At 45.3% G+C, this 20,107-nt stretch overlaps 1 protein-coding gene across 1 annotated transcript in view; it reads left to right on the forward strand.

The window, feature by feature from the left end:
* Positions 1-20,107, forward strand: part of WDR27 (WD repeat domain 27) — a 141,281-nt gene that overhangs the window by 44,026 nt on the left and 77,148 nt on the right. Inside the window, exons 21-24 of the mRNA XM_065930967.1 lie at positions 1,888-1,985; positions 3,366-3,487; positions 15,313-15,410; positions 17,383-17,485. Of these exons, the coding sequence (XP_065787039.1) occupies positions 1,888-1,985; positions 3,366-3,487; positions 15,313-15,410; positions 17,383-17,485 (421 nt within the window). The remainder of the gene's footprint in view (positions 1-1,887; positions 1,986-3,365; positions 3,488-15,312; positions 15,411-17,382; positions 17,486-20,107) is intronic.

Here is a 20,107-nt window from a genome sequence, read left to right on the forward strand (position 1 = left end):
CCAGCCCAGGGGGGCGTAGGTGGCGCCCGGCAACATGGTGGTGGGCTCGCACTTCTCTGCAGGCGGTGCCCGCAGTCTCCCCCTCCTGCGTCCTGCAGAGTGGGGGCCCATCAGCCAGCTTCCTTCCTGTAGCCGACCCGCCGCTCACTTGTTCACACCGCGGCATTGGTGTTTCCATCAGGTCCTGCCCACCACCCTCTTCTGGGTGGCTCTGTCCCACTGTTTGTCACTCTGCAGAACAAGGTGGCTGCTGTAGCTCCAGGCATCACGCCTGTGTTTCTCATGGCAAGATGAAAGGGAGACCTGTTTAGGCCTGCATGCCTCAGGGCCCCAGGAGCACCCTGGGTGTTGGGTGGGGCTGATCTCATGGACAAGCTGTTTGCCTCTTGTCTTGGCCCCCTCCCACATCCCTCACCTCTGACCCAGAGTCCCCGTGGTGCTGACGGCCTCACCTCGATGGGCACCTGCCAGCCTCCAGCACTGGGGACTCCTGCGCCCTGGGCAGGTGTGGGGTTGGGTCAGGATCCCTACACCTTATCCGTGAGGCACTCCGGGCCCTCCCCACTGCAGGGGTGCCTGCAGCCCCTTTACGCACATGACTCTCCTCTCTGAGACCCTTTCCTGGGCTGTCCTGTCCACATCAAGTTGCTCCTGCCGCCTCTTTAGCCATCCCGCTGTGTGGCTTTGGGCAGTCTCAGCAGGATACACAGGGGTCTGTGAAATCTCTGCTGATCCTTAAGCTTCATTCCCAAACTTCCCGAGACTTGGCCTGGCCTGAGTATGCGTGTGGCCTCTTCTCCCGGGACGTGAGGCCTTTCCCTGCACTCCGAGTCACCCCTCTGGGCACCACTCTGCGCCCGGCTCTCTGCATCAGACCCCTGCCCAGCAGTTACTTCCCTGTGGACGGGACAGGCTGACAACCAGTTTCATCCGCACCTCGAGTGTCTGAGAGGTTCGGACTCTAAGCCCTAATGGCTTTGGCCATTGCCCACCTGTGCACCACTTTGCCAACAAAGGTCTGTTTAGTCAAAGTCATGGTTTTTTAGTCGTCACGTATGGATGTAAGAGTGGACCATAAAGAGGGCAGAGTGCCAAAGAATTGATGCCTTCGAACTGTGGTGCTGGAGAAGGCTCCTGAAAGTCCCTTGGACAGCAAGGAGATCAAACCAGTCCATCTTAAGGGAAATCAGCCGTGAATATTCATTGGAAGGACTGATGCTGAAGCCGAAGCTCCAGTATTTTGATCATCTGATGCAAAGAGCCGACTCATTGGATAAGTCTCTGATGCTGGGAAAGATTGAGCGCAGAAGGAGAAGAGGGCATTAGAGGATGAGATAGTTGGATGGCATCACCGATGCAATAAACATAAATTTGGGCAAAGTTCAGGAGATAGTGAGGGACAGGGAGGCTTGGGGTGCTGAGTCACAAAGAGTCAGGCACGACTGGGCAGCTGAACAGCAACAGATAACTTATAGCTCATTGGGCATCTTAAGTATGTAGAGCTTCCCTGGTGGCTCAGATTGTAAAGAATCTGCCTGTAATGCAGCAGACCCGGGTTTGATCTGTGGAGTCTTGCTAAGTATACAGTTATTTTAAAATTAGGAGAAAAATTTGTTTTCTCATGGATAGGGTTGAATTGCACTTGGCTTTATATATAGTAATTTTTTTCATGAAGTTTTACTAAAGGAAAAGCTAGAGTTACCTAAAGGATAACTTGGATAGTCAACTTGCACCTAATAAAATTTATTTATTATTAGCATTTATTAATGAAATATGATTGTTAATATTAAGTGACATGAAAACTTTTATTTTCAAGTTTTTGAAGGTAGAATCTTGGGTGTGGCAAAAGGGGAACAAGGGGATTGATCGTCCTCCACCCTCTCGCAGGTACAGACAGAAGAGCTGGTGCACACCTGTGTGCAGGCTCCTCACGACCGACGCCGTGGAGATCACCAGCTTGTCCGCGGTGAATGATTTCCACTCCTGTATCCTTTCTCCTGCTGTGCGTCCGATGTTTCCACATCCTGACTGTCATCCTTCCGGCAAAGGCTTGTGCTGAGGGTCCAGGCTCCAGGCGTGGGCTCAGCACTCAGACCTCGTGGAACTCAGAGGCCCTGTGTAACAGCTTCATCTCAATAATGAGAAGAGCCCCGGAGGGAAGGGAAAGGAGGGCGCGGGGAGCCTGTGAGGTAGAGGAGTGACAGGATCTGAGTTTCCTGGTCTGCTCGCTTCTTGGGTAATGGTGATTTAGTGCATTTAAACAGAACGCGGCTACACTTACCATGTGCATCCTTTGGTGAACTGAATGGTGTTCCCCATCTCATGTGGAAGATGGCAAAGTTACAGCGGTGCTGTTGAACAGCAAATTGATCCCAAAATGTTTTGAGTTTTTGTGGTTGCATCATCATTTTAAATTAAAGAGCATTGACTTTATTTATAAACAAAGCTCTGATCTTTAGGGAGTCATCTTATAGACTTATTCAAAGGTCTAAGATTCTTTTTTTTTTTCATTTATTTTTATTAGTTGGAGGCTAATTACTTTACAAAAGTCAGTTTTTGACAAAAGTCAAAAAACTTTTGAAAAGTTTTATTCTTGAAATTTCAGAAGGAGTGATACAAGGTATTAGAGATTCTAGTATATTTTAGTTAGGTAATTTTTTTATGCTAGAACCTTTTGCTAAAAACACAAAAACATTTAGCAGAAATGTGGTGTTCTGGTTATTCTGTCCTTGAGTGCGGATCCTTGAGTATTTTGGCTTTAGCGTTGCGTTTATTATTCGATCTAGTACTTTTTCTAATCTGTACTTTTCTAGTGCATATACATTTTTTTTTTTGGCCACACCAAGTGGCAGCTGAGGGCTTAGTTCCCTGACCTGGGATTGAACCCGTGACCCCTGCAGTGGAAGCGTGGATTCTTAACCACTGGGCTGCCAACTTATCCACTGTCCCTCCTGGTTCACGTGGACGAAACGTCCTTGCCAAGTGCTGCGTTCAAGGCTTGTCCTCCATGCAGGCAGCCTGACCTGGTGGGAGGGGGCACCGTTCACTTCCACGGCCTCCTCGTCTAATCTCTGGCTCAGACCTGTCTTCGAGCTCAGTGCCTACATGCAGGACAGCCATTCCACCTCTTGATTTGGGTGTTTCCTGACATCTCAAACCTCGCTTAACTCTCAGTGGACCTCTGCCTCCTGTATGGAAATCCACATGCCTGGCCTCCCCATCCTCCCAGCAGCTCTGGCCAGGCAACCGGGATCAGGTGGGGAGCGGGTTGTGGTCAGGACTGTCCTGTGGAGCCTCAGGAGATCATAGCTGGTCACCTGTCCGTGCCACCGTCTGCAGAGAGAAGTTCCCTAACCAAACCCCAGACCTCGTGCTCACTGCTGGGCGGAACCGGACCTTGGAGATTTTCGACCTCAACGTGGGCTGCAGTGCAGCCGTCATCACGGGAGCCCATTCTCGGCCTGTCCACCAGATCTGTCAGAATAAAGTGAGTGAGCATCTGACAGCGCACAGCCTTTGTAAACTTTGTGTTTAAGTGTTTAACAAACTTACGATGCAATCTTACAGCAGTTTGCTGCCAGAAGCAACAGTGATTTTTATTGGTCATGAAGCTACTGTAAGCCTTGATATTTGATGTTAGAAGGCATTTGGATGCTGTTTCGAATGTGGATGTTTGTACCTTTCTCTCTGATGATTTTGTGGTCCCAGTTTTTGATTTTACCACTTTCAAATGAAAACAGTCCCATTTTCATTTACCACTTGGCGGTGGTTTTGGGCGTTTCCAGTGCTGGGAGGATTCTGCAGGGATGTGAGGTAGCCTTTGTGGATTTGCGGGCCTCTCTGTCGGGTGCAGCTGGTCTGTTTCGACAGAGGAAGAGTTCAAATAACACACAACTGGGCATTGAAGGTCAGGGACTGAGGAGGTGGCCATTCTGATGAGTTCATTGTCTCACAGTTTAGTTCAAAAGATGCTTTGTTGCCCAAAAGAACAACCAAGAAACTTGTGAACAGAACTTTTGCTTTCAGGACTACAACTTTGATTTTTGATAGATTTGGAATCGCTTTCCAAATTAAGGGTTTACTTTATAATGCCTGCAGAAATATACATTATAGTTCAAGGATATTCTCCTTTTTTAAATGAAGTCTTACTATATTGCTCAGAGAAGACTCTTATCCACAGTTTCAAGATGTTATTCAGGTTTAAGTCTCCGTGTGGCGGCGTGTGTGGTCTGATAAGTCGGTGAGGTTCTGTAAGTGGCTGAGTGGGAGGAGATCACAGATCCAGGACCGTGGAGCTGAATCCTCATGAATGGACTTTGGTGTTGTCCTGGGGGAGTGGGAGCCAGGGGTGCTGGACCCAGAGTCAGACTGTGTTGGGGGCAGTGGGAGACCCCCGATGTGCAGGGCAGTGGCCTGAGGCTCCACGTCCGTGTCCTGGGAGGTCTGTCTAGACGGCCTGTCCAGAGTCCGGGCTTCTGGCCTTGGTGGGCAGGGACTGGGGCCACGGAGGAGGGGAGTCGCCTCCCCTGGGCAGCAAGCGTCTGCTCCTCCCGGGGGGGATCCTGGTCTTGGACGGGCTCCTCGAGGCTCAGACTGGGTCCGACCTGATGTTTCCCCCAGTTTACCCTTAGGGGTTCATTAAGGAGGACATTTCCAATTAAGAGGAGGCTTTTCTGGTTTGTATGATCTTTTCAGCTGAGAGTTATTGAAGAAAAGATTATTTTTCTGCATCTTTTTTTGGGAACAGGATCTTAACTGCATAAAAAAACAGAGCAAGAATATTTTAAACTCTGTGCAGTAGGTCCCCCAGACGAATGGAGGCACCTTCTGAAGAACGCAGTGACGTCCTGGCACTGCTGACAGCAGCATCGGACCCAGCGGAGGTGTCAGGCTGTGTGGCGTGTTGACGCCCCCTACCGGCGCAGCCCCTGGGAGGGCTGTGGGGGTGGGTTCTTTTAGGGTGGGAATTCGGTTTGAGTTGAGGAACGATGATCTCACACTGGTTTTTTCAGAATAAGATCTGCCAAGGTGGTGTTCCAGATTATTTATTAGACCTGGTAGAGTTCTGGACTTTTCAATGAATTTGATAATAGACTCATATATCTTTTCCATTATAAATCTATTATAAATCCTATTTTTTTTTAATATTCTAATCTTTATTTTTTTCTGGACTTTACCATACAGTCATAAAAACTTGATTGAAAGTTGATATGTTAGAGTCAGTATAAGGTTTTTCTTCGGTTTGGTTCCCAAAACTGTTTAAGTTGAAAATGCAAAGTATAATTTTGGTGTTTTGATGCTCTTTTACTTATAACATAAAAATAAACCCTTGGCTTTAAAATAATTGTAAAGGCAATTCTTTTAAACTTAGCTAACCAGATTTTGTCATATTTTCAGAGAAGTTATTTCCTTTTGAAAAGTAACATGTTGCTGTTTTGACTGATATCTTCCTCTCTGTTTCTATTTTATAAAAGAAGATATTTTAATCTTTTGCGTATAACGCTTTTCTCTGTTATAAGGATTAAATAATACAATGTATATTGATTTCTTAGCATATGCTAAATTCACTAAATGGAAGCTATTTTTTTTTCATTTATTTTTATTACTTGGAGGCTAACTACTTTACAGTATTTTAGTGGTTTTTGTCATACATTGACGTGAATCAGCCATGGATTTACATGTGTTCCCCATCCCGATCCCCCCTCCCGCCTCCCTCCCCATCCGATCCCTCTGGGTCTTCCTAGTGCACCAGTCCTGAGCACTTGTCTCATGCATAAATGGAAGCTATTTTTAAAAATATAAACTTATGAGGCCTGGTGGACATTGCCTTAGGAAACTCTGAATCTTCACATGCACCTGATTTCACACAATTCCTTCGTTCCCACGAGTGTTAAGCAGAAACGCATCGGATTTTGCTCCCTGAAGTTGAAAGTCAGGCTGAATTATTACAGAAATGATGTCTGCTTTCAAAGAAACTGCAGACTGGAAGGTGGGAGATGTGGGTGTGAGTAACCCTCACTCATGCACATCTGAGTCTTGAAGCTCCATGAGGTGTGTTAGTCGCTCAGTCGTGTCCGACTCTCGTGACCCCATGGACTGTGGCCCAACAGGCTCCACTGTCCCTCGGATTCTCCAGGCGAGAATACTGGAGTAGGTTGCCATTCTGTTCTCCAGGGGCTCTGCCCAACCCAGGGATCAAACCCGGGTCTCTTGCATTGCCGGTGATTCTTTACCATCTAAGCCACCAGGGAAGTCCACTTAAGCTCTGTAAGGCGAGAGAAAAGAGTGCCCCCCCAGTGATGAGAACAGGATGCTCATGCTGTTCTGGAAGGTCGGAGCAGATGGCATTCGGCTGGAGTCGCACGTCCTTCCACGTCTTCAGACAGAGCTTGACTTTATGGGGCCTTTGAAGGTGGTAGGAAAGAGAGAAGCAGGTCGACCTGGGTCCTGCCTGAGGGTCTGGACGGGTCCCTGGGTCTCAGGTTCCTCTGTTCTTAGGCTGATTCAAATATAAAATCCCAGTAGGGGGTTAATGCCACGAACGCAAACCTCCAGAGGCTGTAGGTGCGAGTCCAGCTCCTGGTCAGCCTGGGCCTCCCGCCCTTCCAGGAGCCCTGCCCACCCAGCCTGCTGCTAAAACACAACCCCGACTCCACGTCCGGCCTCAGTTCCTCAGGGGCCCCCTGACACACACCCCCAACTCTGTGTCCAGCCTTTGGTTCCTCAGGGGCCCTGCTGACACACACCCCCAACTTCGAGTCTGGCCTTCGGTTCCTCAAGGGCCCCGCAGCTTCCGAGATAGAGTCAGCTTTGCAGGCAGCCTCTTGCCGCTGCTCTTGTGCATCTCTGCCTGCTGTCCTCAGTGGGGTGTGGACCCTGTGGTCTCGGGTGAGGAGGTCGGGCATCCACGAGGCCAGGGCCGCTCTCCTGCACAGGGGCACTGGTGTGGGATGCCCCACGCCAGCAGCACAGACGTGGTGTCACTTCCTCCAGGGGGCTCACCTGCTATCACCAGGGCAGGTGTGTGCAAGTTCCCAGGGCTGAGTGTACCCGCTCACCGGGGCGGGTGCGTGCAGGTTCCCAGGGCTGAGTGTACCCGCTCACCGGGGCGGGTGCGTGCAGGTTCCCAGGGCTGAGTGTACCCGCTCACCGGGGGCAGGTGCGGCAGGTTCCCAGGGCTGAGTGTACCCGCTCACCGGGGGCAGGTGCGTGCAGGTTCCCAGGGCTGAGTGTACCCGCTCACCGGGGCGGGTGCGTGCAGGTTCCCAGGGCTGAGGCAGGGCGGGTGCGGCAGGTTCCCAAGGCTGAGTGTACACGCTCACCAGGGGCGGGTGTGTACAGGTTCCCAGGGCTGAGTGTACCCGCTCACCAGGGCGCGTGTGGCAGTTCCCAGGGCTGAGGGTACCCGCTCACCAGGGGCAGGTTCCTTGGGCTCCTGTGCCTGTGGTGTCGTTGGTCCCATCACTCTCCCCCAGGCCTCAGCGGAGCAGAGTGCATGTGACCCCCAGGCCAGTTCACACGAGGCTCCCACCCCGCCCTGGGGCCTGGGAGCTGGTCCATCCTGAGCTGTTCCCGTATCGTGGGGGGCGGGGGAAGCAGGGCAGAGCAGCTGGCGCTGTGCAGTCGGATGAGAGGCGTTAAAGGGAGTTCTGAGGTGTTTGATGGGGAAAGAACCGGTTTTACTTCCTGAAAATAAACATCTGAATGGTATATGATGGGATGAAAAGATGAGGGTATAAGGTTACAGGTTTACACCATGGCTTAATAGTTTTCTTAAACTTCCCTTAAATTTCTGCTCAGTTACTCACTGGGCATCAAAGTGTTCCGACTAACCACAGCCCTGCAGGAACTGTCGTCCTGCAAGTCCACTCAGGGGACGCACAAGTCACAGTTGGCCCAAACGTCCCATTTCCACTCAGATGAAAAAATATGTCGTTTCTGATTTCCTTTCGGCTTGGTGACAAGTGCAGCCGCATCTGCAGGCGCCGTGGAGCTCTTTTGTGAGTGTCTGAGTTCCTGTGATGACCTCGTCTGAGCATCACCTGCAGCTGTCTTGTGTTGCACAAGCAGAATTTAACACATTGGATCCTCCAGTCACAAAAAGTGAGGGCCTTGTGTTCCTATTTTTAATTTCTATTTTATATCATTAAATGGTTAATTTTTAGAACAAAAGTGCATAAATATTTTGTATGATTTATTGATATCTTTAAGAATCACAGCAGATATCTTTTCTTTATATATTTAAAAAAAATCTAATTGGCTATTACTCTTTTTTGTGTCTGAATGAGATACTTGCATTTTTTGTGATGTAAATCTGTAATGTGCATGTGTGGTCAGCCTCTTCAGTCGTGTCCAGCTCTTTTCGACCCCCTGGACTGTAGCCTGCCAGGCCCCTGTGTCCATGGGATTTCCTAGGCGAGAATACTGGAGTGCTGTGTGCTAAGTCACTTCAATCGTGTCCAGCTCTTTGCGACCCCATGGACTGTAGCCCACCAGGCTCCTCTGTCCATGGGATTCTCCAGGCAAGACTACTGGAGGGGGCTGTCTTTCCCTCATCAAGGGGGTCTTTCCAACCCAGGGACTGAACCCAGGTCTCCTGCACTGCATGCAGATTATTTACCGCTTAGTCACTGGGGGAGCCCAAATGTATAATAATAGACAGCTAATTTGAATTGAAAAGCAAAAAAATATGTAAAATTTTAAATAGTTTAATGAAACTATCTTGTCACACCCGAACTTTAGATTTTCAGAAATAATAGCCACTCAAATTGATACAATTTGCTTTAAAATAGATACTTCATTAGCTCTAGGTCTTCCTTTTTTCTCTTTTTTAGAGAAATGCCATGATTTTTGCTACAGGAAAGCGTTCCTGTTTGCTGGCCCTGCTGAACCCCCGTGACTCTCCCCCAGTGTGAGCTCAGAGCACAGGCGCCTTCTGCAGCGAGTGTGCGCCTTCCTGTCACAGTGCCGAGCCCTGTGTGCCCCGGGGGCACTCATCCTCATCCTCACTGCACCATGGCCATGGATTTTACCCATTTTCGTGCATTTCTTACGTGTGCATTTAAGCCTATAAATTTCTCTCTGAATGCCGCTTTGGTTGTAATTTGCCAGTTTAGCAAATGACCTTTTGACTTAGCAGTAAATATTTTCTGATTTTTTTCAACCTAGTCTTTATTTACATATGAGCTTTCAGTTTTCCACATCAGTTCAGTTCAGTTCAGTTCAGTTGCTCAGTCGTGTCTGACTCTTTGCGACCCCATGAACCCCAGCCCACCAGGCCTCCCTGTCCATCACCAACTCCCGGAGTCCACCCAAACCCATGTCCATTGAGTCGGTGATGCCATCCAGCCATCTCATCCTATGTCATCCCCAACTCCTCCCGCCTTCAATCTTCCCCAGCATCAGGGTCTTTTCAAATAAGTCAACTCTTCGCATGAGGTGGCCAAAGTATTGGAGTTTCAGCTTCAACATCAGTCCTTCCAGTGAACACCCAGGACTGATTTCCTTTAGGATGGACTGGTTGGATATCCTTGCAGTCCAAGGGACTCTCAAGAGTCTTCTCCAACACCACAGTTCAAAAGCATCAATTCTTCGGCATTCAGCTTTCTTTATAGTCCAACTCTCACATCCATACATGACCACTGGAAAAACCATAGCCTTGACTAGACAGACCTTTGTTGGCAAAGTAATGTCTCTGCTTTTTAATATGCTGTCTAGTTTGGTCATAACTTTCCTTCCAAGGAGTTTTCCACATACATAAACTAATTTGTTGTTTGGCCGCTCAGTTGTATCCAACTGTGACCCCATGGATTGCAGCATGCCAGGCTTCCCTGTCCTTCACCATCTCCTGGAGATTTCTCAAACTCATGTCCATTGAGTCGGTGATGCCATCCAACCATCTCATCATCTGTTGTCCCCTTCTCCTCCTGCCTTCAATCTTTCCCAGCATCAGGGTCTTTTCCAATGAGTCAGTTCTTCACATCAGGTGGTCAAAGTATTGGAATTTCAGCTTCAACACTAGTCCTTCCAATGAATATTCAGGGTTGATTTCCTTTAGGATTGACTGGTTTGACCTCCTTACAGCCCAAGAGACTCTCAGGAAACTTCTCCACAGTTCAAAAACATCAGTTCTTCGGCGCTCAGCTTTCTATTTATAGAGTCCAACTCTCACACCCATACATGGCTATTGGAAAAACCGTAGCTTTGACTATACAGACCTTTTTTAGTAAAGTTATGTCTCTGCTTTTTAATATTCTGTTTAGGTTTGTCGTAGCTTTTGTTCCAAGAAGCAAGCGTCTTTTAATTTCATGACCGCAGTCACAATGCGCAGTGGTTTGGAGCCCAAGAAAATAAAGTCTGTCACTGCTTTCATTGTTTCCCCATCTATTTGCCATGAAGTGATGGGACCAGAAGCCATGGTCTTTGTTTTTTGAATGTTTAGTTTTAAGCCAACTTTTTTCACTCTCCTCTTTCACCTTTATCAAGAGGCTCTTTAGTTCCTCTTTGCTTTCTGCCATAAGGGTGGTGTCTCCCTGTTTGCTTAAGCTGTATGCTGAGCACGTCATGAGAAATGCCAGGCTGTGTGAGTTACAAGCTGGAACCAAGATAGGCGGGAGAGTCATCAACAGGCTCAGATATGCGGCTGATAGCACTCTAATGGCAGAAAGCGAAGAGGAAATAACGGCCTTTTGATGAGGGTGAAGGAGAAGAGTCAAACAGGCAGCAGCACTGTTTATAAAGCCAGGACGTGGGAGCAGCCTCCATGCCCATCAGCAGACGAATGGATAAGGAAACTGTGGTACATATACACCATGGAATATTACTCGGCCTTTAAAAAAAATACGTTTGAATCAGTTCTAATGAGATGGATGAAACTGGAGCCCATTATACAGAGTGAAGTAAGCCAGAAAGAAAAACACCAATACACTATACTAACACATACAGATGGAATTTAGAAAGATGGTATGATAACCCTATATGCAAGACAGAAAAGGAGACACAGATGTATAGAACAGACTTTGGGACTCTGTGGGAGAAGGCGAGGGTGGGATGATCTGAGAGAACAGCATTGAAACATGTATATTATCAATTGTGAAACAGATCACAGCCCAGGTTGGATGCATGAGACAAGTGCTCGGGGCTGGTGCACTGGGATGACCCAGAGGGATGGGATGGGGAGGGAGGTGGGATGGGGGATCGGGATGGGGAACACATGTAAATCCATGGCTGCTTCATATCAATGTATGGCAAAAACCACTACAATATTGTAAAGTAATTAGCCTCCAACTAATATAAATACATGAAAAAAAAAAAGAGGCAGCTTAAGATTAATATTTAAAAAAACTAAGATCGTGGCATCTGGCCCCATTACTGCATGGCAAATAGAAGGAGAAAAGGTGGAGGTAGTGACAGATTCCCTCTTCTTGGGTTCCAAAATCACTGCAGATGCTGACTGCAGCCATGAAATCAAAAGACGATTGCTTCTTGGCAGGAAAGTGATGACAAACCTAGAGAGCGTGTTGAAAAGCAGAGACATTACTCTGCTGACAACAGTTGTGAGAGCTGGACTGTAAATTTGGCAGAACACCTAAGAATTGATGCCTTTGAACTGTGGTCCTGGAGAAGACTCCTGAAAGTCCCTGGTACTGCAAGATCAAATCAGTCAATCTTAGGGGAGATCAACCCTGAATGTTCACTGGAAGGACTGACGCCAAAGCTGAAGCCTCCAGTATTTCAGTCATCTGATGCAAGGAGCCGACTCATTGGAAAAGTCCCTGATGCTGGGAAAGATTGAGGGCAGAAGGAGAAGAGGGCATCAGAGGATGAGACGGCTGGACGGCATCGCCAATGCAGTGGACGTGAACTTGGGCAAACCTTGGGTGATGGTGAGGGATGGGGAGGCCGGAGTGCTGCAGTCCCTGGGGTCGCCAAGAGTCAGACATGACTGGCTGACTGAACAATATCTTATATTTTCAGATTTAGTTGTTTTTATCACATTCAGAAACGATTACTAATTAGGTGTACTTTCAGTTCAGTTAAGTTGTTCAGTCGTGTCCAACTCTTTGAGACACCATGGACTGCAGCTTGCCAGGCCTCCTTGTCCATCACCAACTCTCCAAGCATACTCAAACTCATGTCTGTCGAGTCGGTGATGCCACCCAACCATCTCATTCTCTGTCGTCCCCTTCTCCTCCTGCCTTCAATACTTCCAAGCATCAGGGTCTTTCCAATGAGTCAGTTCTTCGCATCAGGTGGTCAAAGTATTGGAGTTTCAGCTTCAGCATCAGTCCTTTCAATGAATATTCAGAGCTGATTTTCTTTAGGATGAACTGGTTGTATTCCTTGCAGTCCAAGGGACTCTCAAGAGTCTTCTCCAACACCACAGTTCAAAAGCATCAATTCTTTGGTGCTCAGCTTTCTTTATAGTCTAACTCACACATCCATGCATGACTACTGGAAAAACCGTAGCTTTGACTAGATGGACCTTTGATGGCAAAGTAATGTCTCTGCTTTTTAATATGCTGTCTAGGTTGGTCATAACTTTTCTTCCAAGGAGCAAGTGTCTTTTAATTTTATGACTGCAGTCACCATCTGCAGTGATTTTGGATCCCCCCAAAATAAAGTCTATTACTGTTTCCATTTTTTCCCCATGATCTTACTTTTCTGAATGTTGAGTTTAAGCTGACGTTTTACTCTTCTCTTTCACTTTCATCAAGATGCTCTTTAGTTCTTCTTCACTTTCTTCCATAAGTGTGATGTCATCTGCATATCTGAGGTTATTGATATTTCTCCCAGCAATCTTGATTACAGCTTGTGCTTCATCCAGGCCAAGATTTCTCATGATGTACTCTACATATAAGGTAAATAAGCAGTGTGACAATATACAGCCTTGACATACTCCTTTCCTGATTTGGAACCAGTCTGTTGTTCCATGTCCAGTTCTAACTGTTGCTTCTTGACCTGCATACAGATTTCTCAGGAGGCAGCTAAGGTGGTCTGGTATTCCCATCTCTCTAAAAAATTTTCCACAGTTTGTTGTGATCCACATAGTCAAAGACTTTAGCATAGTCAATAAATCAGAAGTAGATGTTTTTCTGGAACTCTCTTGCTTTTTTGATGATCCAGTGGATGTTGGCAATTTGATCTCTGGTTCCTCAGCCTTTTTTAAATGCAGCTTGAATAGCTGGAAGTTCATGGTTCATGTACTGTTGAAGCCTGGCTTGGAGAATTTTGAGCATTACTTTGCTAGCGTATGAGATGAGTATAATTGTGCAGTAGTTTGAGCATTCTTTGGCATTGCCTTTCTTTGGGATTGGAATCAAAACTGACCTTTTCCAGGCCTGTGGCCACTGCTGAGTTTTCCAAATATGGTGGCATAGTGAGTGCAGTACTTTCACTTTCAGCATCATGTTTTAGGATTTGAAATAGCTCAACTGGATTTCCATCGCCTCCACTAGCTTTGTTTATAGTGGTGCTTCCTAAGGCCCACTTGACTTTGTATTCCAGGATGTCTAGTTCTAGGTAAGTGATCACACCATCGTGGTTATCTGCGTCCTCAAGATCTTTTTTGCATAGATCTTTTGTGTATTCTTGCCACCTCTTCTTAATGTCTTCTGCTTCTGTTAGGTCCATACCATTTCTCTCCTTTATTGAGCCCATCTTTGCATGAAATGTTCCCTTGGTATCTCTAATTTTCTTGAGGAGCGCTCTAGTCTAGTAAGGTGTACTTTGCCTTATTTCTAATTTTGCTTAATATTTTTACAATCAATCTTTCCTCCTTTTACTTAGCATATGCTATTTTCCCTCACCCTTTACTTTCAACTGTTAAAACTAATATATTTTAAGTGTTTTTATTGAAATCCAACTAGGAATCTTTCTTTTATTTGTTGGGCTTACTCTGTTAGAAATTATTATGATGACTCATCAGTTGATCTTATTTTGTTTTTCTCTTCAATCTTTAAAAAGAACTCTTCACTTTCTATTTATCATATTTCTTGGCTTCATTTTTTCCTTCAGTCTCTACTGGCTTGATCAGATATTTTTCTAAATTCTTTTTTTCCCCTTGAAAGGTTTGACCTCTGTATATTATTTCTGTTTTTTATTTTTCCCCCATTTTTTACTGGTCAATTTCTAGAAACTAGCAACATTGTAAGCTCTTGTAACTTTACACCCATCTCTCTGTTAAACTAGATCCCTGTTTTGTTCTTTTTGCATTCAGGGTGTTGCAGAGCACCCAACATTTAGTAGGTGACCTCTAAATATTTGCTGAGCATCTGTTGTTTCTGTGTTATGAGTTGTCAAGCTGTCTTAACCCAGTTCCAGCCTGTGGATCACGGTGCTATGCTCATCTCAGTAACTGGGAGGCAGTGAAGGGACCCCTCTGTGTGTTAGGTTTCACATATGAAAAAGGGAGTAACGTAGCTGACACTTCACAGGTTTGCCAAGAGGAGGAAATGTGAAGTGTTCAGAATGCTGTGGGTGCACAGTTAAGACTCAATGCATATTTGTTTGTTTTTCTAGTCATTGAATTTATATAAGCCTTTGTTTCCTGTTTGTAAATGAAGAATCACTTGCAGGTATTTTAAGCATAAATGCTTGTGGACACACTTTATTAGATTTGTCTTAACATTAATGTTTGGATATTCTTGACATAGTAGGGAGATGGAAATTATTATAAACCACATTATATATAAGTAATGTTTGGGGCCAGATGGCTCTGTAGATGGAGTTCAGTTTCAGTCCACTAGACACTGAAAATCATAGCAACACTTCTGACAGCAGCTTGGAGAAGGTAAGGGTCTCAAGGGCCCAGTGACCAGATCAGAGGCAGGTCCTTGGAAGCGTTAGCGTCTGCTGGGACACGAGCTGGATTTCACCCAGGTCAGCGTCACAGGTACCTGCTCAGGGATTGATAAGCAGAGTTTGATAAGCAGGAAACTAATAACTGACCTCAAGCTTTAAAAGCCTTATTAAGACCATCTTTCAGATAATTTATTGACTATGGCTTATGACCTACACTTTAAAAAGTTTGGTGTATTATTATCAGTCTTTTGATCTTTTGCCATTTGTAGTTCTGTAACTTCCGTGGCATTATATATAGAGAAAACGTACATCGGTAGTTCTTAAGATCAAAATGTTCCATTAGCAATTATTCACAGGAAGTTTTTGGAGTCCAATTCTAATATTTTTATAAATAAAAAAGCTATTCATTAATTTCTTTCTTTAGATTCAGTGTTGTTAGATATGAATAGTGTAATGTTTATTAATTCAACCTGTAAAAAATATGCCTTGATTTTCCCCTTATAATTACAGGGGTCATCATTTGCGACCCAGCAATCCCAGGCTTATAATCTCTTTGCGACCGCAGCCACTGGTGATGGGATAAAGCTTTGGGACCTGAGGACCCTGAGGTGCGGCTCCCTCTGCTTTTCGGGTTGCAGTTGGGGGCGAGGCTGGACAGACCCCATAGGGTGTATTTTAATTAAAGCTCATGGTAAGCTCCACTTGAGCTTGTTTTTCCAAGTATGACAAAGTTGTGGTGCATCTATTCACACTGACTAAGGAAAGTCTGGTTTATACGCAGAAAGGGTCACACAGTTTATGATAAAAAAGCAGATCCTGGTCTTTCCTCTGCTACGTGTCACATGTGACCTCTGATTGCTGGAAATGCACAGGCAGTTAAATGATCACTTCACTGTTGGACTTCAGTGAGCATGTATGTAACAGTGAGATGTATATGTATGTATGCAAGCATGTGCACACACAGTAAGATGCGCATGTAACAGTGAGGTGTACATATATTTGTACATACATATATGTATACACAGTGATACATACATATTACAGTTAGATGTGTGCACAAAATATGTGTGTATATATATATATGAATATACACACACAGGGGTACATACATGTAACAGTGAGATGCATATGTATGTATACAAATACACACATAGTGATATGACCATGTGCCAGTGAGATGTACGTATCAGTTCAGTTCAGTCGCTCAGTCGTGTCCAACTCTTTGTGACCCCATGAATCACAGCACGCCAGGCCTCCCTGTCCATCATCAACTCCAGGAGTTCACTCAAACCCATGTCCATCGAGTTGGTGATGCCATCCAGCCATCTCATCCTCTGTCATCCCCTTCTCCTCCTGCCCCCAATCCCTCCCAGCATCAGGGTCTTTTCCAGTGAGTCAGTTCTTCCCATCAAGTGGCCAAAGCATTGGAGTTTCAGCTTCAGCATCATTCCTTCCAATGAATATTCAGGACTGATTTCCTTTAGGATGGACTGGTTTGATCTCCTTGCAGTTCAAGGGACTCTCAAGAGTCTTCTCCAACACCCCAGTTCAAATGCTTCAATTCTTCGGCACTCAGCTTTCTTCACAGTCCAACTCTCACATCCATACATGACTACTGGAAAAACCATAGCCTTGTCTAGACAGACCTTTGTTGGCAAAGTAATGTCTCTGGTTTTTAATATGCTATCTAGGTTGATCATAACTTTCCTTACAAGGAGTAAGCGTCTTTTAATTTCATGGCAACAGTCACCATCTGCAGTGATTTTGGAGCCCAGAAAAATAAAGTCTGACACTGTTTCCACTGTCTCCCCATCTATTTCCCATGAAGTGATGGGACCAGATGCCATGATCTTAGTTTTCTGAATGTTGAGATGTACATATATATGTATACAAATATATATACACACAGTGATACATACATATTACAGTTAGATGTGTGTGTGTATGTATACAAAAATATGCGTGTATATATATGTATATACATGTGCACATGGGTGCATACATGTAACAGTGAGATGTATATATATATTTGTGTACACAAATATATATACACACAGTGATATACACACATACATATATATATATATATTTATACGCACGCACATAATTCTATTCCTTAAAATGTCCTGATAGTTATGGCAGATGGACAGTGAGTATATAATGTCTCTAACAAAATAGAATAACTACTTACATCTGTCTCCGTATCTGTGGGTGTGACAGACAGATATTCGTAAGGACAATAGTAGCAGACTGCCTCTGTTTTCTTCTTCATTCACTCATCAAGTATAAACCCTCTGTTTCTATCCTGTGTGACTTTTGTATACTTTTCATGTATAAAAAGTTTATTTAATGTTAGTTTTATTGTTTTTGTGAATTTATGATTTTAAAAGAGTGTTCATTATTTTTAAAGGGTGTCCAGAATAACCTGCCTCACCGTTTATGATCAGTAATCCTCACACATAAAGATGTTGTTTCACTGTTAGTTTGCTCATTTTTGTGAAGACAAGTCAGTATCTTCCTCCTAACTTATGTTAAAAATAGAGAAATCCTTTTTTCTCTTGGTGTTTTTTTTCCTTGTAGGTGTGAGCGCCGTTTTGAAGGACATCCAAACCGCAGCTACCCGTGTGGAATTGCCTTTAGCCCTTGTGGCCGATTCGTGGCTTGCGGCGCTGAAGACAGACACGTACGTGCTGCCGTGGTAGTGTGTTGGTCTTCAGGCGAAGATTCTGCACTCATTCTTGGGGAGACAGTTAATACTGCTGCCTGTTAGGACAGAATCTTGACTATGGGCCCGTGCTCTGAGGCTGCGACGTCCTCATGGTATTAAATAGCAATCACATACAAGGTATGACAGGCCAGCCATAGAAGGACAGGTACCGTGTGAGCCTGCTTATATGAGGAACCTAAAGCAGACTCATAGAGGCAGGCGGTGGAAAGTGGGGCCGGGAGCTCGGGCAGGGGATGGGAGATGCTGGGCAGGGAACGCAGGGGCTAGTTTCGCAGGACGAGCAAGCGTGGACTCTTCTGTCAGCAGGGCGTCTGGGGCCAGCAGTACTGCATGCGCACATTAGCCGTGTTAAAGGTCATCAGGATGATTTAAAACAAGGTTGATGGGACACTCTCCCGGGGGCATCTTGCTGTCACAGCCTGGACCTCTGGCCACCATTAACGTCATTAAGTACGGAACCGTTGAGATGTTAGTGTGTGTCACCAATGCTGTTTTAAGGAATCTACCTCATTAGTCTTCACCAGGAGGTAGTCCTGTGATAACAGGGGAGCCAGAAGCTAACTGAGTCTTTGAAGGTAACTTCTGGCTTAAGAGAAAACACACAGGATAATGGAAGAAATTGAAAGGGCGCCCAAAGAAGCAGACAGACAGATCCTAGATACAGAGCATCCTTCAGGACACTGGTCCAGTTCCTTCAACAACAATATGGCATGAAAAAGAGGCAGGCAGAGGAAGGATTGCTCCAAAATAGAGAGACATAAGAGCAACGTACAGATCTCAACTGGATCCTGATTGACCCCACATAATTGTTAAAAGACATTTGAGAATACTTGGGTAAGGTTTGATATTTACTGGGTAGTAAATATCGGTGAATTATTATTCTTTTAGATGTAAAAATGGCAGTGCAGTTAGGTGTAAAATGCCCATGTTTTTAAATACCTACAAAATACATAGGACTCATTTTTGCAGTTCGCTTCAAAATACTCCATACTTTTTAACCCCAAAAACTAGAAAGGAAAAGAAAACAGATACGATACTTGGAGCAAGCATAGCAAGTCTTGATAATGTTGTATTTGGGTTGTGTGTGTGTGTAACTACTTGTGTAATTCTCTGTACTTTTGCACGCATTTGAAAAATTTCCAAATGCCAGGCCACACACGGGCATCGGGAGCAATCCTTGACGTGGACGAGCTTGAGTTCACCTTTGCAGGAGCCCCTTCATGACCTCCTTGCGGGCCAGGCCAGGCACTGAAGGGGGCGCTCGGCTCGGGAGCCTGCGTCTGTGTGCTGTTCTTCTCCGTACCAACGGGAACCACCGCTCCCTGATCCGTGGTGTTTCTACCTGCCCTAGCGCACGGAGATGCCTACTGTAGGGAAGAGGAGATAATACATGTGCGTGGTTGTGTTTCAGAAATGTCGCTGGAATCTTACTATGCAGAAAGCTGTGGCTGTACCATGATGACTTCTTCGGGATCACACTAAAACCATGGTCCCTCTATTTCATTGTAGGATCACCTTTTCAGAGAAATCAAAATGAAGGAATAAACTAAAGGACACTTGCAGATAATTAGTTGCATATTTGATCCTAGGTCCACAGATGCTGAGAAAGACCAAGCCGTTATTGGAAACCAGGTTGATCAGGATTTGCTTCCAGATCAATGGGGCTGCTTCCCCCTTGGGCGGGCGACACCGACGGTTAGACCCGCAGTCAGGGCCGTCCGGTGATCCGCGTGCTCTCTCTCTGTGGGAGGAGCTTGTCACCTTGCTTGTCACAGTTCTTGTTGTCCGGGCTTGGTGGGGATCCATGAGAGAAGAGGGACGTTGTGTGTCTACCTCAGGTCTGATGGGAGAGCCCAGAGCAGTGTCACCAACATTTTCTAACAGACTCTCTGCTTCTTCCTGGACGCAGGCAGTGTTTCTGCCTCAGTGAGATTTTAAATAGCACTCTGTATTAAACCTTGACTATTTTGGTCTTCTGAGAAAAGATTTTTTTTTTTAAATAAAAAGTCAGTGATCTGAAGAAATGTGCACAGTTCTGAGAAATGTCATCTTTGGAAATATTTTAAAAAGCAAAGTAAGTGTCCTTAGTTTGACAGTTGATTCCCCCATGGACCATATAATTATTATGAAGCTTCAGAAATACAGAATTCACTTCTGTTTGCAATTCTTTTCTCTTCTGTGGGGTTAATTCGGGGAAAGGGAAAATGAAGGACACATGTTAGAATCCTGTGAGATGAAAAATGAAAGACACTTCATCTTCACGGATACGGTTCAACAGAATTACAAAACAGTTGTAATGAATTGGTCTAGTCCTGTTTGCAAAACCCTGATCTTTTTCAGTAGTACATTCAGTCCCTTACACTTTTTGTGAAAATATTTTTGAGCAGTGTTATTCCAGCACCCTTGTGGTTTCTGCCACATCCTCATCTTTTGCCTGAAAAATGTTGCTGCGCTTTTCCTCACCCCTCTTCCCAGGGATTGATTTAGTTTCAGAGTAACATTTATTCTATACAGGTTTTCTTTCAGTTTCTTTTATTTTCTTAGCACATTTTAGTTAACACTTATTTCTGTTTAATG

This window comes from Muntiacus reevesi, chromosome 3 (assembly GCF_963930625.1).
Source record: "Muntiacus reevesi chromosome 3, mMunRee1.1, whole genome shotgun sequence".
NCBI classification, from domain to species: Eukaryota; Metazoa; Chordata; class Mammalia; order Artiodactyla; family Cervidae; genus Muntiacus; species Muntiacus reevesi.